We start from the raw sequence: 10,221 nt of genomic DNA on the forward strand, positions 1-10,221 counted from the left end.
TATAAAATTAGGCCTACCGTTTTGGTTTGCATGGGGGAGATAGGAAATTCAAAACTAAAACAAAAACAAACAATTAACAGTTGGCCTAAGCCTTTACGTGCCAATGGCAGTTCCCTCTGCTAGGCAACAGTAACGTGGGGTGACAGGCAGATATTATAGTTGCCTAAATGTTGATTTGGCAACTGGGCGAAAGACAGTGAATGATCTCCTGAATGTCAGCAAAATGTATTAGGTTACACCATTGAGAGTAGGCTAAATAGAGTGTACAACAGGTGTCACCAACTTCTGATGTGCCCACCAAGGATGTTAGTAAACAGTCACGACTACAATATTTTTGTCACAGTTAATGCTTTTCTTAATTGAAATATGAGATTATTTCTTTATAGCCAATAAAGAATATTTCCTTATAACTTGTAAACAAATTAGGCCTATTATTCAATCTAGTGTGATTTGGGAATGATGTCAAGACATCAGTAGGCCTAGAGGATTTTTAAATAAAAGTAGCCCTGGGTAGCTCTCAGTAGCCCTCGGGTAGGCCTTGGTAGCCCTCTGACCCAGAAAGGTTGGGGACCCCTGGTGTACAATCTATGGGTTACACAGATATAGATAGGCAATGTTAAAGGATTACAATTGTCTGCTGTAGACCCACATTTCACACTTTTATAAGCCTACCTAATTACAGTGGGTCTATAATGATTCAAATTCAGTCTTCATAGTTTCTTCTTCATAGCTCCAGAAGGGGGCGATACTATCATTTCTTGTATTGCGCATGTCTGTTGTCGACACCTCCCCCAAATTTGAGCGGTCCGCTTTGTCTCGCGCGAAAATTCGTATTGTCAAGCGAGGAAGTAGCACTGGCGGCAGAAGAACATAAACAGTGAGGATCTCGTACGGTGGTAACAGTTTCACATTTCAATTTTACGTAACGCGGCAGTTTACAGCGGCAATGGATCAAGTAGGATACTCTCCGAGTTTTAAGAAACCCGCGGATATTATGCGAATGAGGAGAAAGCGAGCCCGGAGCGAGGGAGTAAGCAACAGCCCACAAGGAGCTCTCTCGACCCGCGGCCAGTCAGTTGCTGGGACCCGTCCATTCTCACCAGGGCCTTTGATGAATGCCCCAAACCGCCCGGGTGGAGGTGTGAAACGGAGAAACCCATTCGCAAACATAGAAAATACTTACAACAGTCCCAGCAAGAGAGCCAATGCTAGGTCCGAAGGGGATGTTGATGTCCTGCTAGATTTTAAAAAGCGAGTTCCTGTTGAGGCAGAAGGAGAGAACGCGGGTTATGGCAACAAGAGTGCTTTGTCCTGCGTGGAGCAGCTAATACAAGAGGACAAAACAAGTGACAAGAAGGTAACGTCAACAAAGTAACATGTACATAACTCAGCGAGAGACCCGGGGCAGTTTGTCTTCAATGTTTATCTTGAAACTGTCCTTTGTGGGCTTTGCTAACCAAGGGGTCTACAAACTATATTTCTACAAACTAGCACTAGCTAGCACTTGTTGTAGCCTACGACAGCTGACACTGCCAAACAGCTGGTCTGTGAGCTGAACATCCTTATCTCAGCTTCCCTGCCTGTAATCAGAAAGCAAACGTTCCGCAGCAGTGAAGTGTATCTTCATAAACGTGTGTTCAACTTCAACTTTTCAACCAAAAGGGGCGATTAGGTGTGCAGCAAGACATAGATAGCTTAGATAGCAACAACACATACCACAGGGCAAACGTTAAGTGCAGTGGATTCAATAAAAGGTTAAAATTACCATTAGTCTTACATTAAACATCTTGCATTAAAGTGTATATACCGGTAGTATACTTAAAGCAATTAGTTCTTATTTAAAAGCCAATACTCCTTAGCAGAAAGTATTTTGTTGTGTGACGTTGTTTCCTTTTATCTGTCAATATTTTCCAGTCTCCCATTGCTGTCTTCAAGGACGACTCCCTCTTCGAAGATGACTTGTTTGATGATGGGAAAAGCCCTGCATTGGTTAAGGTAAGTTCTTTAAAGCAGCTTGAAGTAACAAAAGGGCAGGTGAACATGGCTGCAGTTGTCCCCTGTCATCTATAAGAAAAGGTATTAATAAAAAATGCTTCCTTGTGAAACACTGGTGGTCTGACGTTGCTGGCCTGACCGTCTCACACTTAAACTCATCTATTTCTGTGTATCACCCTGTCAACAGTTGTACACTACACTGACACAATGACTTGAAGTCTGAAACCACTGACCTCTATACACATCAGAAACACATCTGCTGACATGGTGGTATAAAAACACGAGTGTAAGCTTTGACGGTGAGGTTTTTTTTACCTTAAGTTGGGATTTTGTGTACTCGCACCTTGCCTTTTATCCCAGAAGTTGAGCCGTTGAAACCTCTGTCTGTATGTGACACTAACCCACTAAATTGAAAATTCCTACAACAAATTCCCGAAATTGAGCGTTCCTGTCCTTTCTTGATTCTCTCTCTCTCTCACACACACACACACACGCACCAACCTCAGAGTCCACAACGGCAGGCTGTGGATGAGGCTGCTCTGGCTGTGCCAGAGGCTCCGGAGTACCCTGCCGACTGGAGCCTGAAGACCCGGCTGCTGTTCACCTCGCCCCAGGCCTTCTCCTGGGCAGAGCAGCCCAAAGCCCTGGAGGAGGCACAGGGCCTGACACAGCACTGCAGGGCCCAGTACGCAGACCTTCCTCACAACATACAGGTGCCGTTTGTTTCTTCTCACATTTGAAACAAAACGCTTTTCTCCTCTTTGATTTCCCTATAGATTGGATATACAGCTGCTGAAAAAAAATAAACAGATCACTTAAAGATTTTCTGATTTTGCGACCGATTAAAAGACTTCTGATTTTGGATAGGTATATGTTTGAGTAACACAAATGTTGTTGTTTCATTCTATAAACTAAGCTTACCGACCACATTTCCTCTGAGTTGCGAATGAAAATATTGTCATTTAGAGCATTTATTTGTAAATAGTCATTTACAAATGGTCAAAATAGAATTCAACATTTTTTCCAGGTGGTCTCGTAATTTTTTGCACTAATGTATTACGGCATGTCTACAGACATAGATTTTATTTATAGAAGCTATACAGTACACGTAGAGGTGCAGATTTGCAAGTAGAAATCAGATGAGTGCTGTGCTCCCCTCTAAATGAACTCATTATATCCGTTTTTGTACTCATGTGGCTTAAAAATATTGTGTTTATTTGTTTTTGTTCTCCCAATTGGAATTGGATGCATCTCACGAGATGAATTACTCAAGTGTGTGTGTGTGTGTGTGTGTCGGTCGGTCCGTCCGTCCGTCCATAGGAGCCTCGGTCTTGCCCAGAGCTGCGCTGTGGCTTCCAGCAGGCACTGCAGTACTGGCAGCACCCCTCGCTGCCCTGGCTCTCCCTCTTCCCGCGCATCGGGGCCGAGCGCAAGTTCGCTGGCAAGAGCTCACCCTGGAGCAACGACACCGAGCTGCAGCAGAGCATGATGCGCGAGTGGTAAGAAGTGTGTGTGTGTGTGTGTGTGTGTGTGTGTGTGTGGATGAGAGTGAGGGCCAGAATAAGAGCAAGCATGTGTGGTCCTTCATTCTAAAGGATATCTGGATCATCACTTATACAGTACATTGCCACCAGGAAATGTATTGGCATGACAATTATATTGTTTATGACCGTATTACATAGGGCTGGGAATTGATCCAAAATTCCTGGATCGATTCGATTCCGATTCAGAAGGTCACGATCCAATTCGATCCATGATCCGAATCGATTCGATTCGATATCGATCTACTGTATTGCTGGGTTGTCACTTTAACCCATTTATGCCTAAATTCTATAACTGGCTATAAAAACCTAAATATATCAACCTTTGATACCCACACACGCATGAAATACCTTGGTATGAGAGAAAGAAGTGGGAAACTGGCACTGTTTACTTGAACAGGCTGTGTGTATTTGTGCATGTAGTCAGTCACCATGAATGTGCAAGAAAGCTGCAGGATGTGGTTGAGAAAATAGCACCTATAATCATCGGCAAAAAATCGATCCACAAAGTTGTGAATCGATATCACACTTTTCGAACGTGAATCGATATTGGATCGCGATTCGATCTTTTTAACCCAGCCCTAGTATTACACCTGTTGGATGATGGTTAAGAAAACAGTGGCTAGTGAAAGGGTCGAATGGCTAGTGCCTGTGGAAAACCACTTGCCAAAATTGGCCAGTAAGCAGAAAAGTTAATGTCATGCCTTGCCACACATGTCCACAGTAACCTTCACAATGTACTCCTGTCTTCTTTTAATCTAGAACACTGACATAACACTATTCGAGTTGGAGTTTGCTGTGTCTGTCTGATCTTTAGTTACACACAAAGTACGGGTCATTTCAGGGTTGGGTGTTGAAATTACAGCAGTCAAGTCAAATCTCTCCCTCCTGTGGCAATGTGACTGAGGTCACAACTTGCCATTTGATCTTTTGTAGGAGATTACATGGCTGCTCTGTTGGTATTGAGTGTGGGAAGCGAGGTGGGAGGTGCACAGGGAGTTAATTTAGTTGAGTTCAAGTCAGTTTATTGAAGTTGCAGAGAGCAAATAGTTTCACATTCATAATGTAAATGGACCGTGTAAATGGACCGATGTAAACTGACAGTTTGAACACAAGACAACAGACAACACAAGGAATGGCATGGGTAATCAAAATGGCATCTTCAGGAAAAGAAACCTCAACAAGCTCTAAACAAGGCCTATTCAACTAGCTCCCACGGGCCAGATGTAAAGTGTTTTAAAATTTCCTGTGGCTAGCAACCAACCAATCGACTGAAAGTTGAACGCAGTCAATTGCATATTTTTGTATTGTGACGGGGGGGTTGCACAGCAAACGAAGCAAAGTAGGAAAACAACACCCAACTGCTGCTAACTAGCTCTTTACAGTTGTGTGAAACTAGTCAACTAAGTTAAAGGTTGCAAAGGCATGCCTGCTGTTGTCATGCAATGAGATTTCAGATACCATTTGGTCACACATTCTCATACCTTTTACACCTTTACAGAGACCATGGTAAGGCCTAGGAAGCAAGAACCTAGAAAATCATTGCCTTAAGTTCTGAAAACAAACTCTCTTCCATCCGTTTTTCTGTCGTCCTGATGCCCCTGTACAAGTATGTGTCTGAAGGCACGTCTTTGCCCGTATTTGAGAAATTGTGTATTAATGGGGGCTGAGGGCAAAAACATGATGGCAGTGTTTCTCGTGCTTCAGACGTTTCTCATGTTTCTATTGTCTTGCAGGTCGGTGAGTCTGACGTCCTTGTACAGTCTTCTGAAGGCACGCCTCTGCCCGTACTTCTACCTCTGCTCCTACCAGTTCACGGTGCTGTTCCGTGCATCTGGCCTGAGCGGCACACAGGGCCTCACCGCACTGCTCTCACCCACCACCAGGGGGCTCAGGGAGGCCATGAAGGCAGAAGGTGAGAGACATGGACACACACACACACACACACACACACACACACACACACACACCATTAAAGTAGAAGGTGAGCGAGAGAGAGAGACATACAAACATATGGAAGCAGAAGGTGAGACACGCACACAGAACATATATGTCTATATCAATATCAGCCATGGTTTCATCATTTTAAAAGGTATTGATGGTTGGCTGTGTCTGCAACTTCTGTTGCTGTCTGTACGTTTAATTTTTGTTTGTTTATATATTAATTTCTACACAGCATAAACATTTATTTCTATGCTTGTGTGTGTGTGCGCGCGTGTGTGCGTGTAGGCATTGACTTCAGCATGCCTTTGGTGGAAGATAAGAGGAGGAGCAAGGAACACAGCGAGGCCTCTAAGCCCACTGACGGAGAGGAGCCACACAGCACAGAGTGAGTAACCACACACACACACACAGACACAGACACACACACACACTCGCGCGCACACACACACACTCACACACACGCACACACACAGGTCACCATCTCCCCACAACCAAAATCCAAAATCATTCACACCTACACACACGCACGCACGCACACACACCACAACAAAACACGCGCGCACGTACCATCAACTGACTCCAGTGTACAGTAGAGTATAATCATGAAGAGAAGAGGGAGGCTCATATATTCCGATGTTGTTGTGTGTGAATTATTTTTCTTATTTCTACCTGTAACTTCCCACAGGGCTGGTGAGCACAGTGACCAAGAGGTGGGCAAAGAAGAGGAGGACGAGGATGAGGAGGACGATGATGAGGACGGAGGCTTCTCCTGGCTGAAAGAGATGGGCGTGCAGGATCAGATCAAGAAGCCAGACTCCATCTCCATCAAACTGTATCCTTACACCGGCACGTGTGCGTGTGCGCGTGCGCGTGCACATGCGCACGTCTGTACTGTAAGAATAAGGTGTTCCTGAAGGCTTGTGAAACCAAACGCTGAGGCTTCAAGTGTGTGTGTTTCTGTGTGTCTGTGTGTCTAAAGTTGACCTTCGGAGTCAAAGACAAAAAAGAGGAATATTGGGTATTCACACCCTCTCTGTCACTTTTTATGTCTTGCCCTCTGAGTATGTATGCACAGAATACTACAAAAGGGAGGGTAGCAGATCAGAAAGGATTATTTTGAAGTGGTTATCAATTAGAACAGGAAGAAGATCTTGGTACTTGCGTGTGTGCATGCCTGTGTGCGCCTACTAGCATGTGTGGGTGAACCGTAATGTTCCCTGACCTTGAGCGCTCAGTCGTAAGGAGAGGAGCACGGTGTCTCTGGACCACCGGCCGGAGTCGGTGGTGCTGGTGGAGGGGCCGCACACGCACACACTCATCAACTTCCTCATCAACTGCAAGAGCCTGGTGGCCGCCACCGGATCGCAGGCAGGTCTGCCCCCGACCCTGCTGGCACCAAACGCCTTCAGAGGGGCCACGCTGCAGACACTGAAGGTGAGGAACATGGGGAAGCGTATGCACCCAAACACACACACACTCACATACACACACACACACACACACACACACGCAAACACACACACACACAGGCTCAGAGACGAGCTTGCTAGGGATACTCTATTGGCTCCCATCGCTTTCAAAGGAGCCACACTGCAGACACGGGGAAGTGCGCATATTATCAGTGATTACTTTTAAATACTTTTAAACAATATAATCATGGTGCACTTTCATAGAAGTATAATAACAATACGCTATAACAAAAAGTACACACACACACACACACACACACACACACACACACACACACACACACACACAGACTAAGAGGCAAGCTGGCTAGGGATACTCTATTGTCTCCTAGCACTTTTAGAGGAGCCACACTACAGACTCTTAAGGTGAGGAACACATGGGCGAGCACATCCACAAGGGCTCTGTACAGGATCACAGGCAGGTCTGTCCTCTGTTTTTGTGGCCCCCAGTAAATTCAGAGGGGCCACAGACTGCTTAAGGTGACAAAACACGCACACACACAGGTTCCAACGCGGATCTGACCGAATAAGCATGCACACTCTGGACAGATATTGTCTCTATCTCTCTCGCTCTCTCTGACATTTAATACATGTGTGTGTACTCACCGACGATGATGTCCTTCCTCCTCCATCTTCTTCCTTCTTATTCCTCCTCCGCAGGCGCGCAGTGTCAACATCAAGACGCAGGTGCACTCGGGCTACCAGGACATGTGCAGCCTGGAGGTGATGGGCCCCGTCATGCCCCACTCCCTGCACATGCTGACGCAGCTGCTGCGCGCCGCCCAGAAGGGCTCCTTCAGCACCGTGCTCTACACGCACGAGCCCACCGCCGTCCTCAACGTGCCCGTCTGCAAAGAGGCCAAGGAGCAGGTGAGAGACTGGCTTGGCATGGTGCTGTGTGCATATCCTGTCTGTAGAAGGCTGATTTATATGCGCGCGTGGGTGTGCACCCGTACGTGTGTGCATGTGTGGTTATGAAGGGGAGGAGAATAGGGCTGGGACGATTAATCGACTAATCGTGACTAATCGACTATTGAAATTAGTCAACAAGAATTTTCATAGTCGACTAATCGTTTCATTTAATTCAATGCTTTTTTACTTACTTTACTAATGCTTTATTACTTTATTGAAACCTAAAATTGCTCAGGGACCTAATTTTAACAGTTTCTTCCTTTTTTTCCCAATTTCCTTGAAGATTAAAGTGCCAGAATACTTGAAAAATTATTTGTTTGACTAATCGACTATTTGAAAAAAATAGTTGATAGATTAATCGGGGAAAAATAATCGTTTAGGACAGCCCTAGAGGAGAATTCCCCTGGTTCGGTCTTAATCCTGGGCCTCTAGTTCCCCTGTGTAGCGCACGTTTTGTACCCCGGTGACTCGGGTTTGATGCCGGCCAGGGCAACACCTCTCGCTTCCTCGTTCAGTCTTCTGTGTGCCTGCGTGTGCATGTCTGCCTGTGTATATGCTTCTGTATGTCTCCCTTACTCACCTCCATGTGTGTGTGTCTGTCTGTCTGTCTGTATAGCATGCTTCTATGTGTGTTGTGCTTTCAGTCATCTGTTGCTCCCTCATCCAGTCATGTGTGTGTGTGTGTGTCTGTCTGTCTGTCTGTCTGTCTGTCTGTCTGTCTGTCTGTCTGTCTGTCTGTCTGTCTGTCTGCCTGCCTGCCTGCCTGCCTGCCTGCCTGCCTGCCTGCCTGCCTGCCTGCCTGCCTGTGTTATACGCTTCTATATGTCTCTCTTACTCACCTCTCTCTCTCTCTCTTCCCTCTTGTGTGCGTTTTCTCCAGACGGCGCCACCACCATCGGCAGCATCAGGAGCGCTGAGTGGATGCGGCCTGTCCCCCGCCACTCTGCAGCAGGCCCTGGAGCCCGCCTCCCTGGGCAAGGCGGCCCTCCGCCAGCTGCACATGAGGAGCTACGCCTACACCTGGAAGAGCTGAGAGCACAGCCCAGCCAATTCATCCCATCCTGGTCCAGCCCAGCCCAGCCCAATTCATCCCATCCTGGTCCAGCCCAGCCCAGTTCATCCCATCCTGCTCCAGCCCAATTCACCCATCCTGGTCCAGCCCAGCCCATCCCAATTCATCCCATCCTGGTCCAGCCCAATTTATCCCATCCTGGTCCAGCCCAGCCCAGTTCATCCCATCCTGGTCCAGCCCAGCCCAATTCATGCCATCCTGCTCCAGCCTGGTGACGGAGTATGGTGGCTGTGGAGAGCAGTGCTGCTGTGCCAGTCTGCTGCCTGTTTTTGTAATCTCTGTGCCCATCTTGTGGCTTTTTTTTTGAATGCTGCAAAGTTTACTGTGCATATTCAACACTTGGGGGAGTAGCACCAGATGTAGTACCATTCTGAAGACCATTCCATGAAATTGAGCTGTGGCTGCAAATTTTACTGTTAAGCTTAAATGTCTGTACCAGGGGCACAGCGGGACACCGTGCCAGACAGACTAACCATGTGTGTCGTGCCATTTTATCACTGATCTCTAATTGACCTTTCAGTGAACTCTGACCTCAGCTTCACAGGATGGCACCTCTGATATCTTTGTTTTCTCTCTCTCTGCAGAGGGTGTGACTGACTGGCCTTATTCTGTTCTATAGATAGTGCACTGGGTTGTGAAGAACGAGACATCTCAGTTGGAGCAATGCTTTCTCCATGTCTCAGGGTATTTTAGAGAAGTATATTATTAATGTTTTAGTTCTTATTTTATTTTTTTATTTTTTAAATTAACACCCGGATATCACAGTGCGCACAAGCGGACTAACGTTGGTGTCTGAAGAGTAAGGGAGAATTTAAGTAGTTAGACATCTCCATGCAAAAGAATGAGATTCATGAGATGTGCGGTGTAACGCAGAAAGGTGTATAGAATTACCACAGTTTACATCTGTCCATACTCAGCAGGCCTGTATTTATTTTGGGGCGTTTTGGCGTCATTGAATTGGGGAATTGCTTTTGCCACTGCTAATGTCCAAATACCACGTCACTGCCTAATGTGTATTATCTTTTATGAATTTGTGATTGTGCTTTGTATGTTGAGTGATTAAAATATCAGGTGTTTGTATCATCTCATGATGTCCTTTTTTTATTTTTAATGTCAAGTAGAGATTACAGGACAGTCGAGAGTGTGGCGACAGTGACAGTGGGAGAGAGAGAGATGTGGCAGGTTGGGGGGACATGACCCAGGCCGGACTCAAACCTGGCTCCCCCATGGGGCTATTTCGTTTAAAAAAAAACATGCTTGGCTGTTTCATCTTAAATGGTGAATAGTA

The 10,221-nt window shown here is 46.1% G+C and overlaps 1 protein-coding gene across 1 annotated transcript; it reads left to right on the forward strand.

The window, feature by feature from the left end:
- Positions 1-854: 854 nt before the first annotated feature.
- LOC134464490 (protein downstream neighbor of son homolog) lies at positions 855-10,018 on the forward strand. Its single transcript, XM_063217929.1, has 10 exons — positions 855-1,357; positions 1,915-1,995; positions 2,502-2,708; positions 3,316-3,494; positions 5,273-5,451; positions 5,766-5,865; positions 6,166-6,312; positions 6,716-6,914; positions 7,610-7,819; positions 8,742-10,018. Exons 1-10 carry the CDS (start codon positions 947-949, stop codon positions 8,892-8,894), a joined length of 1,866 nt encoding a protein of 621 aa, XP_063073999.1. The 5' UTR covers positions 855-946; the 3' UTR covers positions 8,895-10,018.
- The last annotated feature ends 203 nt before the right edge of the window (positions 10,019-10,221 follow it).

The sequence above is a fragment of the Engraulis encrasicolus genome, chromosome 15, assembly GCF_034702125.1.
Source record: "Engraulis encrasicolus isolate BLACKSEA-1 chromosome 15, IST_EnEncr_1.0, whole genome shotgun sequence".
Classification (NCBI taxonomy): Eukaryota; Metazoa; Chordata; class Actinopteri; order Clupeiformes; family Engraulidae; genus Engraulis; species Engraulis encrasicolus.

Excerpts from the sequence above, each read along its gene's own strand:
- LOC134464490 (XM_063217929.1), top strand. The coding sequence starts at position 947 with ATGGATCAAGTAGGATACTCTCCGAGTTTTAAGAAACCCGCGGATATT. Across the intron at positions 1,996-2,501 it reads AAAGCCCTGCATTGGTTAAG|AGTCCACAACGGCAGGCTGT; the intron begins GTAAGTTCTTTA and ends CACCAACCTCAG. Across the intron at positions 7,820-8,741 it reads GCAAAGAGGCCAAGGAGCAG|ACGGCGCCACCACCATCGGC; the intron begins GTGAGAGACTGG and ends CGTTTTCTCCAG.